Genomic DNA, 17036 nt, shown 5'->3' with positions numbered 1-17036 from the left:
GGAAAGTTTGAACCACCTCCTGCTCCCTGCTGCCAGGGAGGGGTCCTGCCGTGGGGTTATGAGGATGGCCACGCACAGGACATCCGGGCAGCTGAGTCTGACAGCTTATGAGTCACGGAGCCTCATGGCCTGGGGGAGGACGATGGTACACGCCATGCAGGGTCATACAGGGGCTGCTCTCGGGGACAGAGTGAACGCCAGGGGCTGCGGGTGACGAGGCTCTCCTGTGAACGGGGAGGTGCCCCAGGGCTCCTGGGGAAGGATGTAACTGTCTGAATAATTCAGTGGTCTGGCAGGGAACCACCGCCCTGGGATGAGCAAGGGTTGTGCCTGATCCCCTCGAGAAGGAGAACTATTTAGCTGGGGTCTTATCCACAGGAGCAGAGCGAGGAGGGGAACTTGTAACTGGGCCATTCAAGGTCCTCCTGGTTTTACCAGATGTAAACAGAACGTAATATTAGGTCTTCATTTCAGGCCTTATACTGCAGAGCATGTGCTTTCTTCATCAAGCTTAGCATCTTTTTTTTTTTTTTTTTTAATCCGTAGAAGAGGAGTGTGATCCAATTACTTTGAACTGCCCAGCAAATTCCGATGTGCAGCACCAGGTAAGAATAATGTCAGTTATATTTTTACCCCTAGGCACATGCTAATCCAACTAGAATTTACTTAGTAATTATCTTCTAGAGCTTTAAAAATAAAGAACAGGATTTTTGGATAATAAGTTTGGAAATGATCTTTAAGCATCCCAGTACTGTGGTGTATCTGTATAGCTTCTGTTACTTTTAGTAACTGGGTAGCTTTAATCTACTCTTTGAAATAAATACTTATCCATATGCCAAAAACAGGCCATCAGTGTTATTGAGTTAGAAAGGAAAGTTGCTTTCTTTTACCTGTTGTTGGTATGCACTGGTTGGGAACTTTTTCTTAAAGCCTCAACAAAACTGGGTAGTTTCAAGACATTTTTGTAATGTTTTATAAAACTTTTACTTCATTCAGATACCAAGTTTTAACGTATTATTTTAATTGTCCTTTTACAAAATACAGCTGTTGTTTTCTGCTTTTAAAAAGTGCTTGTTATTTTAAACTTCAGACAAAAGTGTACCAAAAGGTTGAAAATCACTTGGCACCTTCTACTGTTCACCTTGCAAGGGACAGTAAGTCCCCTATATAGGAATGAGATCTGTTCTGAGAGCAGTTGTAAGTCTGATTTGTTCATAAGTCCAGCAAAGTTAGCCTAGGTACCCAAGTAACATAATCGGCTATATAGTACTGTACTGTAATAGTTTTATAATACTTTTCACAAAAATAATATATAACAAAGCAAACATGAAAAATAAGACATTTTTAACCTTACAGTATAGTACTTTGAAAAGTACTGTAGTGTATAGTACAGCAGCTGGTGCTTCTTAGCACTGCCAGCTACATCACCGCTGGTTTTACGTTCGCTCCCAGACATCCTGGGCTTGACATAAAGGTGTTGCGCTACTGACGTATACAGTAGTTACAGTGATGTACACAAACGCACGGCCGCTGGTAGAGGACGCACACACGCGACAGTGTACACCAGACACGTGACCTGATTTGTGTGATTGGACCTGTGAACGCACATTCACACCTTTGAAAATTCTCACCTTGAAGGTTTGTATGTAGGAGACTTACTGTACCTCCTTCCAGAAGCTTCTTTGGGTCACCGGGTGCTTCAGTTACTTCTGATGCTTTCCAGGCTATCTCTGTTTACTCATTCAAAGCTCATTAGGAAAACTACACAATTCCTCACATCCGCCTAGCTATAGTGAGGACATTAAAAGTCTCAAAAAGGATGTCTTGCCTCAAGACAGACTGGCTGGGTCCTGCTCTCTCTGTAATACCAAGTTCATTTTTAACAAGACTGATTTGAACCTTGCCTGGCCTAGAGAATCCTATGGACAGAGGAGCCTGGCAGGCTATGGTCCATGGGGTTGCAAAGAGTCGAACATGACTGAGTGATTAACGTTTTGTTTTTTTTTTCAGTCTTACTATTAAAGCATCAGTCAGTAATAAATCAATAATAGTGATATTCTTAGATAATCAAGTCACTTTTGTCATAAAGCAGATTTATACAGTAGTTGATAAGATAAGCAATTTTAACCATAAACACAGTTCTCTTGAAAATTGTCAATGGTGCTACTTCTAACTTTAACTTGGCAATCTTTAGTCGCCAACTGGGAATACCATTTTCTTATTTATTAATCCTGATACTCAGCATTTTCCTTTGAATTATAACCTGATGCTGGACTTCGACAGTGACTGAATTTCAACTATTTTAGTGAACTTTAGATTCACTGAAAACTTAGTATAAGTTTTTCCTTTCTTGCAATCCTTAATTTACTTAAAGTTTTGCTCCTCACATTTTTTTGCAACAAGATACAAGAATGTTATGTTGTTTCTTTAGTTTTAGGGATTTTCCAAAATCATACAAGATTAGATACAGAATATGCTTTAGGACACTGTTCAGTATATTTTCTAATTTTAGTATTATAGTTCTGGTTTGATCAAGTATAGATTATCTTCAAAGATGGAAAAAGATTTTTCAACTAAAAAAAGCAGGGTGCGTGCTCAGTCACTTTAGTCGTGTCCGACTCTGCGACCCTATGGACTGTAGCCCACCAGGCTCCTCTCTCCATGGGATTTTCCAGGCAAGAATACTGGAGTGGGTCTTCCCGACCTGAGGATCAAGCTCGTATCTGCCTGCGTCTCCTGGATTGTAGGCAGATTCTTTACCCACTGAACCACCTGGGAAGGTCCCCCACCCCTAAAAACGGGGGGACCTACTTGGGATTTTTATTTAAGTTCTGTTTTAAAACAGGCTGTCATATATTCCTATAAAAAGTAACACTGTACCTACTACTTCAGTTGGTTATTTCTTTGCATAATCTGTAGGACTTGTTCTAACCGCTAGGTATCCAGAAAGAATCTTTGAAACTAACTTGGCAGTTAGAACAAAGAAAACTCACTAGGGGAGAAATGTTTAAAAAAAAACACAACAACACTTCATTTTCTGTAGCTCAGACTTTAAAAGCAAGTTGAAAATACATTCTTTAGAATACTTATCATTTGCCGTTTCTTCAATTTTTCTAATTTATGAGACTGACGCGCTGCCTACTGCACTAAGGAGGCAGATGATTTTTCTAATTTATAAACCAAAATCCATTTCTATGTAAGATCTAATTTTAACCAGCTTTTTTGAATGATGCCAAGGGAAAACATTGTGATGTCCTGTTTGTCAAAAATAGAAAACCGACATCTCATAAAATTTCATAAAGAATCCTTTCCTTTTAGTAATTTGAAATCAATACCCCCATCAATTAGAGTTTTCCTACTTGTCCAGTTTGTTACAGCTGGTACTTACCGAGTCTGTGTCCTGAGCCTGGGTATTCTTAGATGTGCAGTACATACATACACACACATGTATAATATATATATTTTTTTAATTTACTTTTCTTTTTTGGCTGTGCTGCACAGCATGTGGAATCTTATTTCCCTGATGAGGGATAGAACCCCCACCACTTGCCGGGGAAGCACAGAATCTTAACCACTGGACCTCCAGGGAAGTCCTGAAACATACACATATTTTAAAAACCACACTAAATATAATTTAGAATCTAGAAAAATGAAAAAACTCATCCAAAATTCCACCACTCTAATGTTATTTTTGTCATTTTGATGTATTCTTTATATATTTTTATCTGGATAATTATTTTTTTAAAAACTTGTTTACAGACAATTTTGCATCTTGCTTTTATTGTATAATATGATCTCACAAGCTTTTATCCAGTTTGAAAACTGGATCTCATTTCATCCAGTTTGCTGCATGGCCTTACCATCCATCAATGGCTGCATGATACTGTCACCTCTGATATTTATTGATAACAGAAATAGACTTGAGGATGTGTGCCTGGGGGCAGGGTGAGAGCAGCCTCATAGAAGGAATGCTCTGAGGAGAGTCAGAGCAACCAACTTTGCCTGGAGCTGAAGTGTTGGCAGATTGAGGCAGTGAGGCTGGAAGATCATTTGGATCCAGGACCCTAGAACCTTAAATGCCAGAAGGAGGTGGATGGAAGATATTGGTGGCTTTCAGGGATGGTTCTGTGACCAAATCTGGGGCCCTGGGGAACTGGAGAGAGATGAGACTCGGCCTGTAAGCAGGAGAGGGATGCTACTAACAGTATCAGTAGAGGATTAAGGGGGAAGATAAGATTTGTGTCTTGTTAGGATTGAGAGTGGGTTTCCCTGATGGCTCAGATGGTAAAGAATCTGCCTGCAATGCAGGAGACCTGCCTTTGATCCCAGAATCGGGATCCCTTGGAGAAAGGAATGGCTACCCACTCCAGTATTCTTGCCTGGAGAATCCCATGGACAGAGGAGCCTGGCCAGCTACAGTGCATGGAGTCGCAAAGAGCTGGAAATAACTGAGTGACTTTCATTTTTCAGGATTGAGAGTTGTCTGTTTATGGACTGCAGAAAAGGGAGATTGAAGTCTGTAGAGTTTGGGGTATGTGAGATGTGTGGCAGGAAGTGATTGGTTTAAAATGCCTGCTTCCAGAGGTTACAGTTGAAGCCCGAGAGGAGAATGGGACTGTCAAGGAGAGCGTCCTTGTTGAAAAGCAAAGAGAGGTGCCAAGGGTGGAGCCTTGAGGAACACTTCCATCTGGAGTCCAGAGGAAGACAAGGAGCTGAGAGGCAGAAAGAGGAGTGGCCAGAGAAGAATACTGTCTGTGGTGGAGGCATCTGTACTTTGCAACACTTTCCTGGTTTATACTCAAATGTTTGCTGATGGTCTCATTGTCTCTCCTCATGAGCAGGGACTGCTATGTCTTTTGGCTCATAAGTGTATCCTCAATGCCTAGCACATAGTAAGTCTCAATAAATGTACGTTGAATAAAGACAGCAAAAGGTCAGGGTTGGGCATTGCTTCAAGTGCCAAGGAAAGTACTGTCAACATCATCTTGTAGTCAAGGGCAGGCCCTACAAAGACACCTTTGGATTTTTCCTTTCAGATGGTATTTCAGGAAGGACCTTTTAGGAAGGAACTCAGTTATAGGGACAAAAACATAATTACAAAAGGCTTGAGGAGTGGGTGATAAAGTTTATGTAGTTTTGTCAGATTTACTAAGGTAGCAAGGAAAAGTAGTAAGCTTTTATTTGAAGATGTTGGAAAACATGGCAAAAGGTTCTTTTTCTAAGGATGGGAAACAACAGATTTTAAAGGATATGGTGTCACCAGGGGTGTAGAGATTAAAGATTAAGAGGGAAAAGAGAGAGAAGTGGAATAATTAATGGGATTTGTTTTCCCTGGGAAGGCAGAGAGGATTAATTTTCTTAGCAACTATTTACCAATAAGTCCTTAGCAATTTCTATTGGAGAATACACAGCACATTGATTTCCCTCAAGGAATTTGTAATCTGGCAAATGAGATATATGCACACCTATGTTAGATAAATAAAGACACCAAAAACACACAGAGAGGAGTTGTATTTTAAAAGTAAGAACTTCGACTCTTTTTCAGAGGCAGGACGCAAAGAAGGGTAAAATGGGAGAAAGATAGAAACTTCTTTTTTAGATGTAAAGGCAAGTAGTTGAGTTAATCAGTGTCAAATTTGAGTTGTGCCTTGAATGATGACATGTGGATGGAGCAGGAAGAAAGGAAATCCAGCAAAGACATCAGGGGATGAAAGAGTTTGTTCCAGTCATACAGCACTGAGGCCATAGACCTTCTTGAAGTTGGTAGTGGTGTGGCAGTGTTTGATAAATGGGAAATAGATTACAAGAGGATAGCTGATGACACTTCCACCCATCCATCCACCCATCCATCCAGTATTTGAGTCCAAGAATGTATCACCACTACTGTTAAAAGCTAGGGGTGTACAGTGATGCACACTTAGAGCTGTCAGTGACATTGAGCATTTTTAAATCTCCCACATGGAAAGCTGAATCAGAATGTTTAAGCTAAGAGCCTCTCCCTTAGATTCTCAGAGACTCTCAGCACAGAAATAGAGAGGGAAAAGAAAAGAGAGAAGACAGTGGTTGAACGTGTTCAATAGGTAAGCAGGCTGCTTACCTGTTGAAGAGAGACAGGCTTGTTTCTCCCACGTTAGCATACCTGTCTCTAACTGCTACCATAGGAGGTGCTGCTCTAGAGGAAGCCTGGAGGGCCCGGATCTCCCAGGCACTTGGAAGGTCCCGGAAGAGTCTTCCTGTGAAATGATGGGATGAAAATAGAGTCTTAGAAATGTTACTCTCATAAGTGGCTTGTCCAAGGGATAGGTAGGAAGAAAGATTGAGGCCAGGAGACACCAAGGGGCTATTGCAGTCACACAGGAAGATCATTTGCCCAAGGGCCTGGGTGCGGTTATGGAAGGAAGAATGGAGAGTGGGGAGTGTAATTCTGAGACGTTCGTGTTCTCTTGCTGGGGCTGCTGTCATGAAGCACCACAGAGAGGGTGGCAGTAACAGCAAAAATGTATTGTTTCACTGTGCGGAACCTGTACGTCTGAAATCAAGGTGTGGGCAGGGTTGGCTCCTTCTGAGAGCCATGAGGGAAAGATCTGTGCCAGGTCTGTCTCCTGGGTTTGTAGCCAGTTGTCTGTTCCCTCTGTCTTTTCACATCGTCTTCCCCCCCATGCATGGCTCTCTCTTTTCACATGTCCCCGTTTGGTAAAGACACCAGTCATACTGATTTAGCACTCACTTTCATGACCTCGTTTGACTTAATTACCTTTATAAAGTGAACTCGCTCAGTCGTGTCTGACTCTTTGCGACCCCGTGGACTATAGCCCACCAGGCTCCTCTGTCCATGGGATTCTCCAGGCAAGAATACTGGAGTGGGTTGCCATTTCCTTCTCCAGGGGATCTTCCCGACTCAGGGATCGCACCCAGGTCTCCCGCATTGCAGGCAGATGCTTTAACCTGTGAGCCACCAGGGAAGCCCTAAATGGGACGCTGGGGCTGCATGGGCCGGGAATCGAACCTGGGCCTCCCGCGTGGCAGGCGAGAATTCTACCACTGAGCTGTCTCCAAATACAATCACACTCTGAGGTGCTGGAGTTTGGACTCCAGTGTATATCTTTTAAGGGACACCATTCAACCTCTAAGAATGCTTGGGGGAAGAAAGAACAAAATGATACATTTTGGAGATGTCAAGGGTTCAGTGTCTGATAGGACTTGAGACTGCAGAGGAAGAAAGGGTTACAGATCTGCTTCAGAGAGTCCCAGCAGGTGAGCAGTGCCTAGTGGGGCCTCTGTTGAAAAATAAGAAAAGGGCTTCTCTGGGAACTCGGAAAAAAAGTGAACTCATATTTTTTTAAGCTCTTAAGATATCCGCAAGGGACTTCCCTGGCAGTCCAGTGGTTAAGACTTCGCCTTCCAATGCAGGGGGTATGGGTTCTATCCTTGGTAGGGGAGCAAAGATCCCCCTTTTGGCTTTGCAGCCAAAAAGCCAAAACATAAAACAGAAACAATGTTGTAACAAATTCAATAAAGACTTAAAAAAAAAAAGTCTTTAAAAGATGCCATCAAGCACATCATAAATGCTTTATGGGTATGTAACAAATAAATAAGATTTACTGTGACTGAATCTATACAATACAGAATCTTTCTACTGGTAATGGTGTGGCAGAGAAAAATCACACAGGGGAAAAAAATCACTGGAAGGGAGTGTCCAGATTGGGTGGGAGTTGCCAGGGAATCAGAAGCAAGCTATGTTGTGTTCAGGGTGGCAGAGCACATGGTGGATTTTTGAGAAGTGTTACAGGAAGCAGCATGAAGGGCTGTAGATGTGAAGTCCCCAGGGACGAGAGCGCGCTAGTCCAGGTTCATGGCCTGCCCTCCTCCACAGCCCCAGGCGCCACGCTGTATCCATGTGGTCCACAGAGGACTCTGCAGCAGGGTTCCTCCCTCCAGAAACCACACAGGGGCTCCGTGGGCTGGACATGTGCACGGGCGTCTAGGCTGTTGGGGGTTCCCAGGACTCTCTTCTGTATAAAGTTAGTCCTGTTATTTGGGGGGGCATTAGCAAGACCATCCTGCCAGCCATCATGAAGTAGAGAGGCAGGTGAGGGAAGGAAGGGAACTGGGCCGTGTTGCAGGAGCTCTGAGCTTCCAAAATAGCACAAGGAAATTTCCCAAACCCAGAAGTAGTTTCCGTAAGCCTCATAGGTGATTCTGATGTGCCAACTGCCTCCCTCCAAATGAAATCATGGAATGGAAGGGAGAAAGTGTCTGGCCATGGGTTAAGGTCACCTACTGCACAGCTAGGTTGATGTCCGAATAATTTTAATTTATGTTAACACAAATCTGTGGTTGAAGTTATCATGGGAGTAGTCTCAAATGACCCTCTTATCCTTCATTTGGTATATTCTCTCACCACCCTACCCTTCTTGGCCATTTGTGGGTAACCTATGAGCATGGCATGGAGCTTCCCTGGTAGCTCAGATGGTAAAGCGTCTGCCTCCAATGCAGGAGGCCCAGGTTCAATCCCTGGGTCAGGAAGGTCCCCTGGAGAAGGAAATGGCACCCACTCCAGTGCTCTTGCCTGGAGAATCCCAGGGACAGAGGAACCTGTTAGGCTACAGTCCATGGGGTCAGAAAGAGTTGGACACGACTGAGCGACTTTACATGAACATGGCACATCACTTTGCACATAGAAAGTACTGCAAACATTGGGTCTGGATAGGGGCAGGGTCTTGTACCGTCCATTGGCTGCTATTTGATCCAGCACTATAGGCAGCACTGAGAATCCTCGAGGACGGATTTTAAAACTCAGAAGAGGGACTTCCCTGGCGGCCCAGTGGTTCACACTGAGGGGGTCCCAATGCAGGGGGCATGGGTTTGATTGCTTGTTGGGAAACTAAGATCCCGCATGCTGCAAGGCCAAAAAATTAAAACAAACAAAAAACTTAGAAGAAAGCGCCCACAAAAATAAGATTTAAATTTACTTTTCTCACGAAAAGCTATCTATAGCATGCACGCTGTCACTTCAGTCATGTCTGGCACTTTTTGACCCAATGGACTGTAGCCTACCAGGCTCCTCTGTGTGTGGGATTCTCCAGGCAAGAATACTGGAGAGGGTTGCCATGGCCTCCTCCAGGCGATCTTCCTGACCCAGGGATCAAACCTGCATCTCCTGCATTGGCAGGTGGGTTCTTTACCACTAGCACCACCTGGGAAGCCCGAAAGTTATTAGTGCCCGCCTGTGATCTGCGTAGACAAAGGAATGGTCCTGGACCCTGACTGCACATCAGAATCACTTGGAGAACTTTTGCAGAATATTGATGGCTGGCTGTTACCTTGCAGCGTCTTGCTGAAGTGGTCTGGAGTGGACTCCAACCTCTGATACTTCTCAGTGTTCCAGGACTTTGTGTAACTGGGGTGAGAAGGGCTGGGGTGGACCATGTGTCCACACAGTGAAACAACCCAGACATGTCTTCAGCATCACCTCTTCATTTGGCACAGATGCAGACTGCTCCTTCCTGCCAGCAGGTGTGGCTGGTTGGCTGAGGTAGAAGTGGGGCGGCCTGAGCGGGTGGGGGGTGGTGCCGATCCTTGCGTCGGTCCCCTCACAGTGGTCGGTCAGCACAGTGGAAGGGGACAGCTCACTGCATGTGGACAGCGTGAGGAAGAGGGTTCTTTGACTGCTGAAGCCTGTTCTCCAACTCTTAGGCCCAATAATCCAAGAAATACACATTGGAAATGCTGATGTGCTATATTTATGAATAAGAGTTTAGGTTATTTTAGATGTATTCTTCACCTAAATATATGTGTTTCTGGTGGAGAGATTATGCAGATATTCCCGACAGAGATGGAAGAAGCTGTATCTGGGATCCATTTCTCACTTCACTGATAGGAAAACAGAGGTCCAAAAAGTTGTTTTTTTCCGTTTCAGAAGCAATGAATGTATCACATGTGTATTAGTTTCCTAGGGCTGTCCTAACAAAATCCTACAGACTGAGTGGCTTAAACAGAAATTCGTGATCTGTCAGCCTGGAGGCAGAAGTCCAAGCTCCATGTGTCATCAGGATTGGCTCCTTGTAGGCCAAAAGGCAGAATCTGTCCCAGCTCTCTCCCTTAGCTTCTGGTGGGTGACACCATCTTCAGCATTCTTTGCCTTAAAGAAGCATCACCATTAACATTTTTAAGGTCAAGTGTTGTTCCAAGCACTCACCTGCATGAACTCTCTTAATTTTCTTTTTTTATATTAATAATTTAAAAAAATTCTAACAGCTGGAGAGGGGAATGTCTTTTTTTTAACTTTTTATCTTGGAGTACAGCAGATTAACAACATTGATTGTTTCAGGTGCACAACTAAGCGACTCAGCCATACCTATACATGTATTCATTCTTCCTCAAACGCTCCTCCCGTCCACGCTGCCACATAACGTTGAGCAGAGTTCTCTGCACTATACATAGGACCTTGTTGGTTCAGTTCAGTTCAGTTCAGTTGCTCAGTCATGTCCGACTCTTTGCAACCCCATGAACCACAGCACGCCAGGCCTCCCTGTCCATCACCAACTCCCGGAGTCCACCCAAACCCATGTCCATTGTGTCAGTGATGCCATCCAATCATCTCAACCTCTGTTGTCCCCTTCTCCTGCTGCCCTCGATCTTCCCAGCATCAGGGTCTGGTTATCCATGTTAAATACAGCAGTGTAAACTTTCATTTTCAAAATTACCCTATGTGGGATATACTGTTATTCTGCCCAGGCACAGAGAGGTTAAATCATTTGTTTAAGGCACACAGCTATTGCATAGTAGAGCCATAGATAGTCTGACTCTAGAATCCATATTTAGAACTGTAGCCAGCCTTACCATGGTCTTTGGAGCTAGACAGACCTACCAGGTCCCTAACTCTGCCACTTAGCCATATCACTTTAAACAGTTAGTTCAGCTCTCTGTTAGTTTCCACCTCTGAAAAATGAGTATAATAATATGTCTCCTAGCATCCAGTAGTCTGGTTAGTATATTTAAATGTCTGGTTAGTATATTTAAATGAAGTGAACTCCATACAGTAGTTAAATCTCTCATCCAATTCAAACCTTTTCTCTTCACTTCCAACTCAAGTCTGATTTGAAATGTTGAGGCTCCAAAGAGGGGCAAGTGGCCTTGGTTCTCCTCCCCTTCCCCAGAGTGGGAAGTCAATACTGCAGTTACCTGATATGGGCAAACCATTCCCAGCTGAATGTTCACATTTGCCTCCAACAGCCAACCCCAGGTCCTTCTCTCTCAGGAGTATGTTCTGCACCTCTTACCTTGGGCAAGGTCCCTTAACAATGGCAATGGCTCTGGTCCACTCGGCTGTGGCAAACTTGCCGCCCCATCCCACCATCAGGAACAGCTCCAAACTGGCTCTTCTATCTCCTTATACACACAGGGTAGGTCTCCCAGCGCGGTTGGGACTGTGAGCGTCTGCAGATCAACAAGCATCAGGCTAAGAGTGAGAGGCCATTTCCTTCTTTTGGCAAGCACCCCCTGACACGTGGTGATCTTGAGGCCCCCTTCACTTGGCTTGGGGGTGGGACAGAGAGCCGTATAGATAGAGGAAGGAAAGCAGCCCCAGCTCTCAGTTCTTCTGATTCCTTCAAAGAAATCTCTCCTCCTTCTATCAGCCGAAGGCTGGTCCTTCGGGATTAACCTGGCACCTCTCTGTGGGAGTGTGCATCCCATCCTCTATCCTGTTATATTCTATGCCATCGAGCTACTTGAGTTTCCTGACTATGGTACTTTGAGGTTATGTTACTGTTCTCAGTACTGCTATGGTGAATGTCCATGTGTCAGTCCCCACCTTTAAGGCTATATATTTCCTTAGACTCCATTTACATCTCTATTAGGTTAGACCCAATAGACCACACTGCCAGTTCTTCCACTAAGCAAGCTATAAGGGCTTGAAGTCTATTTCTAGTCATAAATACCACCAAATTTTAAAAAACATGCTGTCTTCTCTATGGAAAGCCTAACAACAGCTAACTGATTTCTTCAAAATTAAACAAGCCTTTCAAAGTTAATGTTCCTCATTATGTTCCTCAGAGTCAGTGGAGGGGGTGGGGCCGCAGGGAACATCCACCCAGTTTTAAAGCACAGAAACTCCTAGCATTCTAGCCCACTGATAGTGTTACACAAAATGTAATATGATGGCCAAGACATTGCAGCCTAAAAACTCTCAGTTAGTGATTGATGCTAGAGTAGCATCCCCTAGAGATGATGATTAATTTTGTTTCTTATTAATTTATGAACCAAACAGAAGTCTTTTATTTCTAAGGACACATGCTTTGTTATCTGAGGCAGGACTCCTTCCCCCCGATAGCCTTGAGCCTTCGTAAGACCCTCTGGACTCCCTGCTTCCTCCCAGGCCTTCCACACACCCTCCGTCGTGACAGAGGCTGGAGTCTCGTCTATGTTGTACCTGATATCCTGAGCCTTTGCCACCTGATACTACATCAGAGAGAAGGCTTGGCCTTGCTAATCCTGACCATTTAGATAGTGGGTTTGGACTTAGATGCCCAAATTGACAACTTGGCATCGTTAGAGCTAAAGCGGGGCATAGAAATCACATTGTTTCACAGAGGGGACTTGAGCCAGTGGCTGAAGGGCAGAGTTGGGACCTGGAGCCTTCCTCATCCAGTGTCCCTCCTCCCACTCCCAACCCCGCCCCTATGCCTAGCATTTCTGATCAGTAGCAGTTGGTGTTATCAGTTGTTGCTGGGCCTCTTTCCTGGCAAAAACCAGGGGAGATTCTAGGCTTTTCCACAGTTCTCAATGCTGTCAGTCTGGCAGACCACTAGCGTAAAAACTTTGGGAACAAAATTGGTAAATGGAGGGGTTGCTCTTTTCTTTAAATTAGGCTGAGAGGTGGCTGGCAAAATCCCATCCAGCAGCCTCATTGCCTTGGCAGAGGTAGCAGCCCATCAGACCATCTGCAAACCTGAAGCAATTACATGTGTTTTAATAACAGGGAATGGGCCCACCAGCACTTGCCGTGGATGGTGTCTGCTGTGAGTCAGCCCAGCAGGCCCCTACCTGCCCTCCTTGATACGCAGCAATCCTTTCAAGCTCCAACAAGATCTGTTTGATCGATTGGCGAGTCCTTTTGTTTGTTCTCTAAGGGAAAAATCAGATCATTCTGCATTTAGAAAGTATTCAGGCGTTCCTTACTTCACCCTGATGTGAAGTTTAGAGATGTGGAACCAGATAAAATTAGAGAACTTTGCCCAGAACCTACATTTGGCATTTTTCAGGTTTTTTTTTTTTTTTTTTTAATTGTCAGATATTGTCTCCTGGTTATTAATCAGATTTTCCTACTTCTTTGTATGATTTTTAAATTCTTTTAAAGATTTTTTTGATGTAGACCATTTTTAAAGTCAATTTTTATTGAATTTATTACAATGTTGTTTGTTTTATGTGTTGATTTTTTGGCCTGGAGGCATATGAGATCTTACTCCCGGACCAGCGATCAAACCTGCACCCCCCTGCGTTGAAAGGGAAGTCCTAACCACTGGACCATCAGAGAAGTCCCCTGTTTGTTTACTAACTTCTTTATTGGATGGCAAACACTGTGAATTTTGCATTATTGATCTGGATTTTTTTTTTTTTTTTGAGTCCCTTTGTTTTATTTTTGGCTGTGCTGCTCGGCTTTCAGGGTCTTGTTTCCCCGACCAGGCATTGAACCTGGGCCCTGGCAGTAGAAGCATGGAGTTGCAACCACTGGACTGCCCTGGAGGACCCTTACACTTGGTGTTTTTAACTCTCATGAGAGGGACTCCCTTTAGCTTCACCCTCTCCCAGTCCAAACAGATTGCACTTTCTTGAACCAGTAATTTATTTATCCTGGATGATGACCTGCTTGCCTCCTCACTGTGCTCTGCCATCCATGGAAACCATTGCGTCTGTGGTGCATTATTCCCGAGAATAATCTCTCCCACATCTCTGACCCAGCCTGGTCTCTTTTCTTTTTTTCCTCCCCCTTGCTCCTTCTTTCCATCAGCTTAGCTGGCAACAGTCTCAACTCATCAGGCGTTTTGGTGATGCTCTTGCTAATTTGGGGTGGAACCTGGCTGACCCAGTCCTAGGTTGGCTGAACCAGGACCACCTCCTCTCTCTGACTTTGATCCCTGGAAAATGATGAAATGTGAACTATTCCTCCCACCACAAATTCATGCCACCCAACCACAGTCATCATCTCAGAACCTTGAGTCCTTTTGTCTCTAGTGAATATTCCAGATATGAAATTTTGAAAGAAAAATCATAGTACTCTAATTTGATAGAATCTATTAATGTCTGTGTCTTTGATTTATTTATACTTCGGTACCAAGTCAAAAGAAAATATTTGTGATAAGACAGGTACACGCTGAAGGGCAAACATGCCTGCTTCCTAGCGCTTCATAGTTATTATCCTGAGAGCAGCATAAAGAGTTTATTAACCATTAAAACTGTACAACTCTTTACTTTTCTTAATTTATTTTTTATTTATTTTTATCTTTTGGCCGTGCCATGCAGGATCTTAGTTCCCTGACCAGGGATCAAACTTGTGCCCCCTGCATTGGGAGCATGGAATCTTAACCGCTCAACCACCAGGGAAGTCCCTAGTTCTTTACTTTATCTGTTCTTGTTGACTTAGTGGCTTCTATTCTCATTACCATTCAGTGCTCTGTGAACTAAAATGACTTTAAATTTCACAAGTGTGCTAAATTTCACTTAAACTCTCGGTTGCTGTGGAAGCTGCCCTCATACACAGCTGAGAGTGTAAACTGATAGAACTTTCAGGAAATTATTTGGCAGCATCTGTTATTCATTGATCCAGTGATCCCCCTGTAAGGACTTGATACTGGAGACATCTTTGCAGAGTGTGTTTGAAGCAGAGAAGTGTTGCTGCTAGCTTACATGCACATGGGTAGGAGGCGGTTGATGAATGTTGATACTTTGACACAGTGTAATAATATTAAGCCATTGAAAAGAGGAGAGACTACTGACCTTAAAAGATATTCACAATATAATGTTAAATAAACGAAATTGTAGACTATTATGGTTTTGGGCTAAACAACATCTCTAGGTAGGTTTTGAGGGTGGCTGTCAATAAGGAACGAGGAAGGAGGCACTCCAGATTGTAACTAATGATATCTGGGGAAGGAAGTGGGATGAGAGATTAGGGGGAAAAAAATTTTCCTATCACTTGTTGCTGTTTTGAAAAATAGTATAGTTTTGAATACTTGTTATTCGTGTTTTGTTATTTTCTTCAAAGAAAAGTGATGGGTTAAATCATATACGCATTTTAGATGGTATTTTGGCTCAGTAACCTTTTCATATATTGGCCCTCCATATGAAGCCAAGCAGTCTTTCTTCAGCTAGCATCTTAATTATGCAGGAGAGGAAAATCAGAGACTGAAATGAGGAGTTCTCAAATGCACTTCCTCATCTGGAACCTTCATCTGGTCTGTGCTCTAGCATCCCTTGTATCCTCCAACCCAGGATTTGTGAATGAAAGAAATACAGGCAGAACCTCCCTGCCTCGCAGCAATATCCATATCTTCGTTGTCTGCTGGCATTTGCACATGCAAGCCATAATCTCCTGTAAAATACTTCGTGATATTTCTCAACGATAATCATCTAATGCTTTATACACAAAGGGAAACCCCCTCCCTCTTTCATCTCTGAAACCGTAGCCGATGTATGAAATTACACCTGAGTATCCCCGCCTTGAAGTCATGGAAAGAGCCGCTGCAGTCTTTGACCTTCACTTCACCTCCACAAGTAGCAGGTCTTCCTTGTCATTCGATAGAGAGCTCCTTGAAGAGAAGAAAGAACTAAATGTACACAAACCCGCAGATTTGCTCTCATCCTAGTGAAGCACTGTAGCGTTCATTTCAAAATGCCTTTCTTCCAGATTTAGTTCTTTCATCCTTAGCGAAACTGCCCTGTTCTTGGAGGTCTCACTTGAGCACCTGCACACCTTTGTGTTCCCTTGGCACTCACTCCGCATGTACCTTTTTCACACGTTTTTCCTTGTGGTCTGGATGTTTATGTGTGTGTCTTGGTCACATTACTGGATCGTAGTCCGCAGCATCAGGGATTTGTTTCCAGCACTGAGTAGGTGCTTGATGAACATATCGACTGAAACCCATTTCCAAAAGCCAGTTCTGAAATATAGGCGCACCTCGTTTTATTTTCTTTGCCTTTATTGCCTCTTTGCCTTTGCAGAGATTGCATTGTTTACAAATTGGGGCAACCCTGTGTCCAGGAAGTCTGTTGCCACCATTTTCCCTTCTGCATTTACTCACTTCATGGTTCTGTGTTATGTTTTGTAATTCTTGCAACATTTCAAACTTTTTCATTTTTATTATATGTGTTATGATGATCTGGGAGCAGTGATCTTTGATGCTACTGGTGCAAAAAGAATATGACTTGCTGAAGCCTCCGATAATGTTTAGTAGTTTTAGCAATAAAGTATTTACAAAAATTTTTTTAACATTCTGGCACACCATGAGGCATGTGGGATCTTGTTCCCCAACCAGGGATCAAACCCATACCTCCTGCATTGGAAGTGCAGAGTCTTAACCACTGGACCAGGGAATTCCCTAGCAATAAAGTATTTTTGAATTAAGGTTTGTAGATTGTTTTTTAGACAGAATGCAGTTGCATGTTTAGTAGACTACAGAATGGTATAGACATAACTTTTATGTGCACTGAGAAACCAAAAAATTCATGTGACTTACCTTATTGAGGGGGTGTCCTTGGTGGCTTTTAGTTGTAAAGAGTCCACCTGCCAGTGCAGGAGAGGTGGGTTTGATCCCTGGGTCTAGAAGATCCCCTAGAGAAGGAAATGGCAACCCACTCCAGTATTCTTGCCTGGGAAATCCTTTGAATAGAGGAGCTTGGTGGGCTACAGTCCATGGGGTTGCAAAGAGTCAGATAGGACTTAGTGACTAAACAACAACAACCACTTTATTGAGTTATTCAGTTTCTTGTGGTGGCCTAGAACTAAACCTGCAATATCTTCAGACTGTGCTTGTATA

General features: G+C 43.5%; 1 protein-coding gene and 1 non-coding gene across 2 annotated transcripts in view; both read left to right on the top strand.

Annotated features, from left to right (window-relative positions):
- EDARADD (EDAR associated death domain) overlaps positions 1-17036 on the top strand; it is a 67887-nt gene that overhangs the window by 24781 nt on the left and 26070 nt on the right. The window contains exon 4 of the mRNA XM_043477027.1: positions 547-605. Coding sequence (XP_043332962.1) covers positions 547-605 — 59 coding nt within the window. The remainder of the gene's footprint in view (positions 1-546; positions 606-17036) is intronic.
- TRNAW-CCA lies at positions 8455-8527 on the top strand. The gene has a single exon. It is a non-coding gene; the product is annotated as a tRNA-Trp (tRNA).

The sequence above is a fragment of the Cervus canadensis genome, chromosome 8, assembly GCF_019320065.1.
Source record: "Cervus canadensis isolate Bull #8, Minnesota chromosome 8, ASM1932006v1, whole genome shotgun sequence".
NCBI lineage: Eukaryota > Metazoa > Chordata > Mammalia > Artiodactyla > Cervidae > Cervus > Cervus canadensis.
This window is presented reverse-complemented; position numbering and strand designations above follow the sequence as displayed.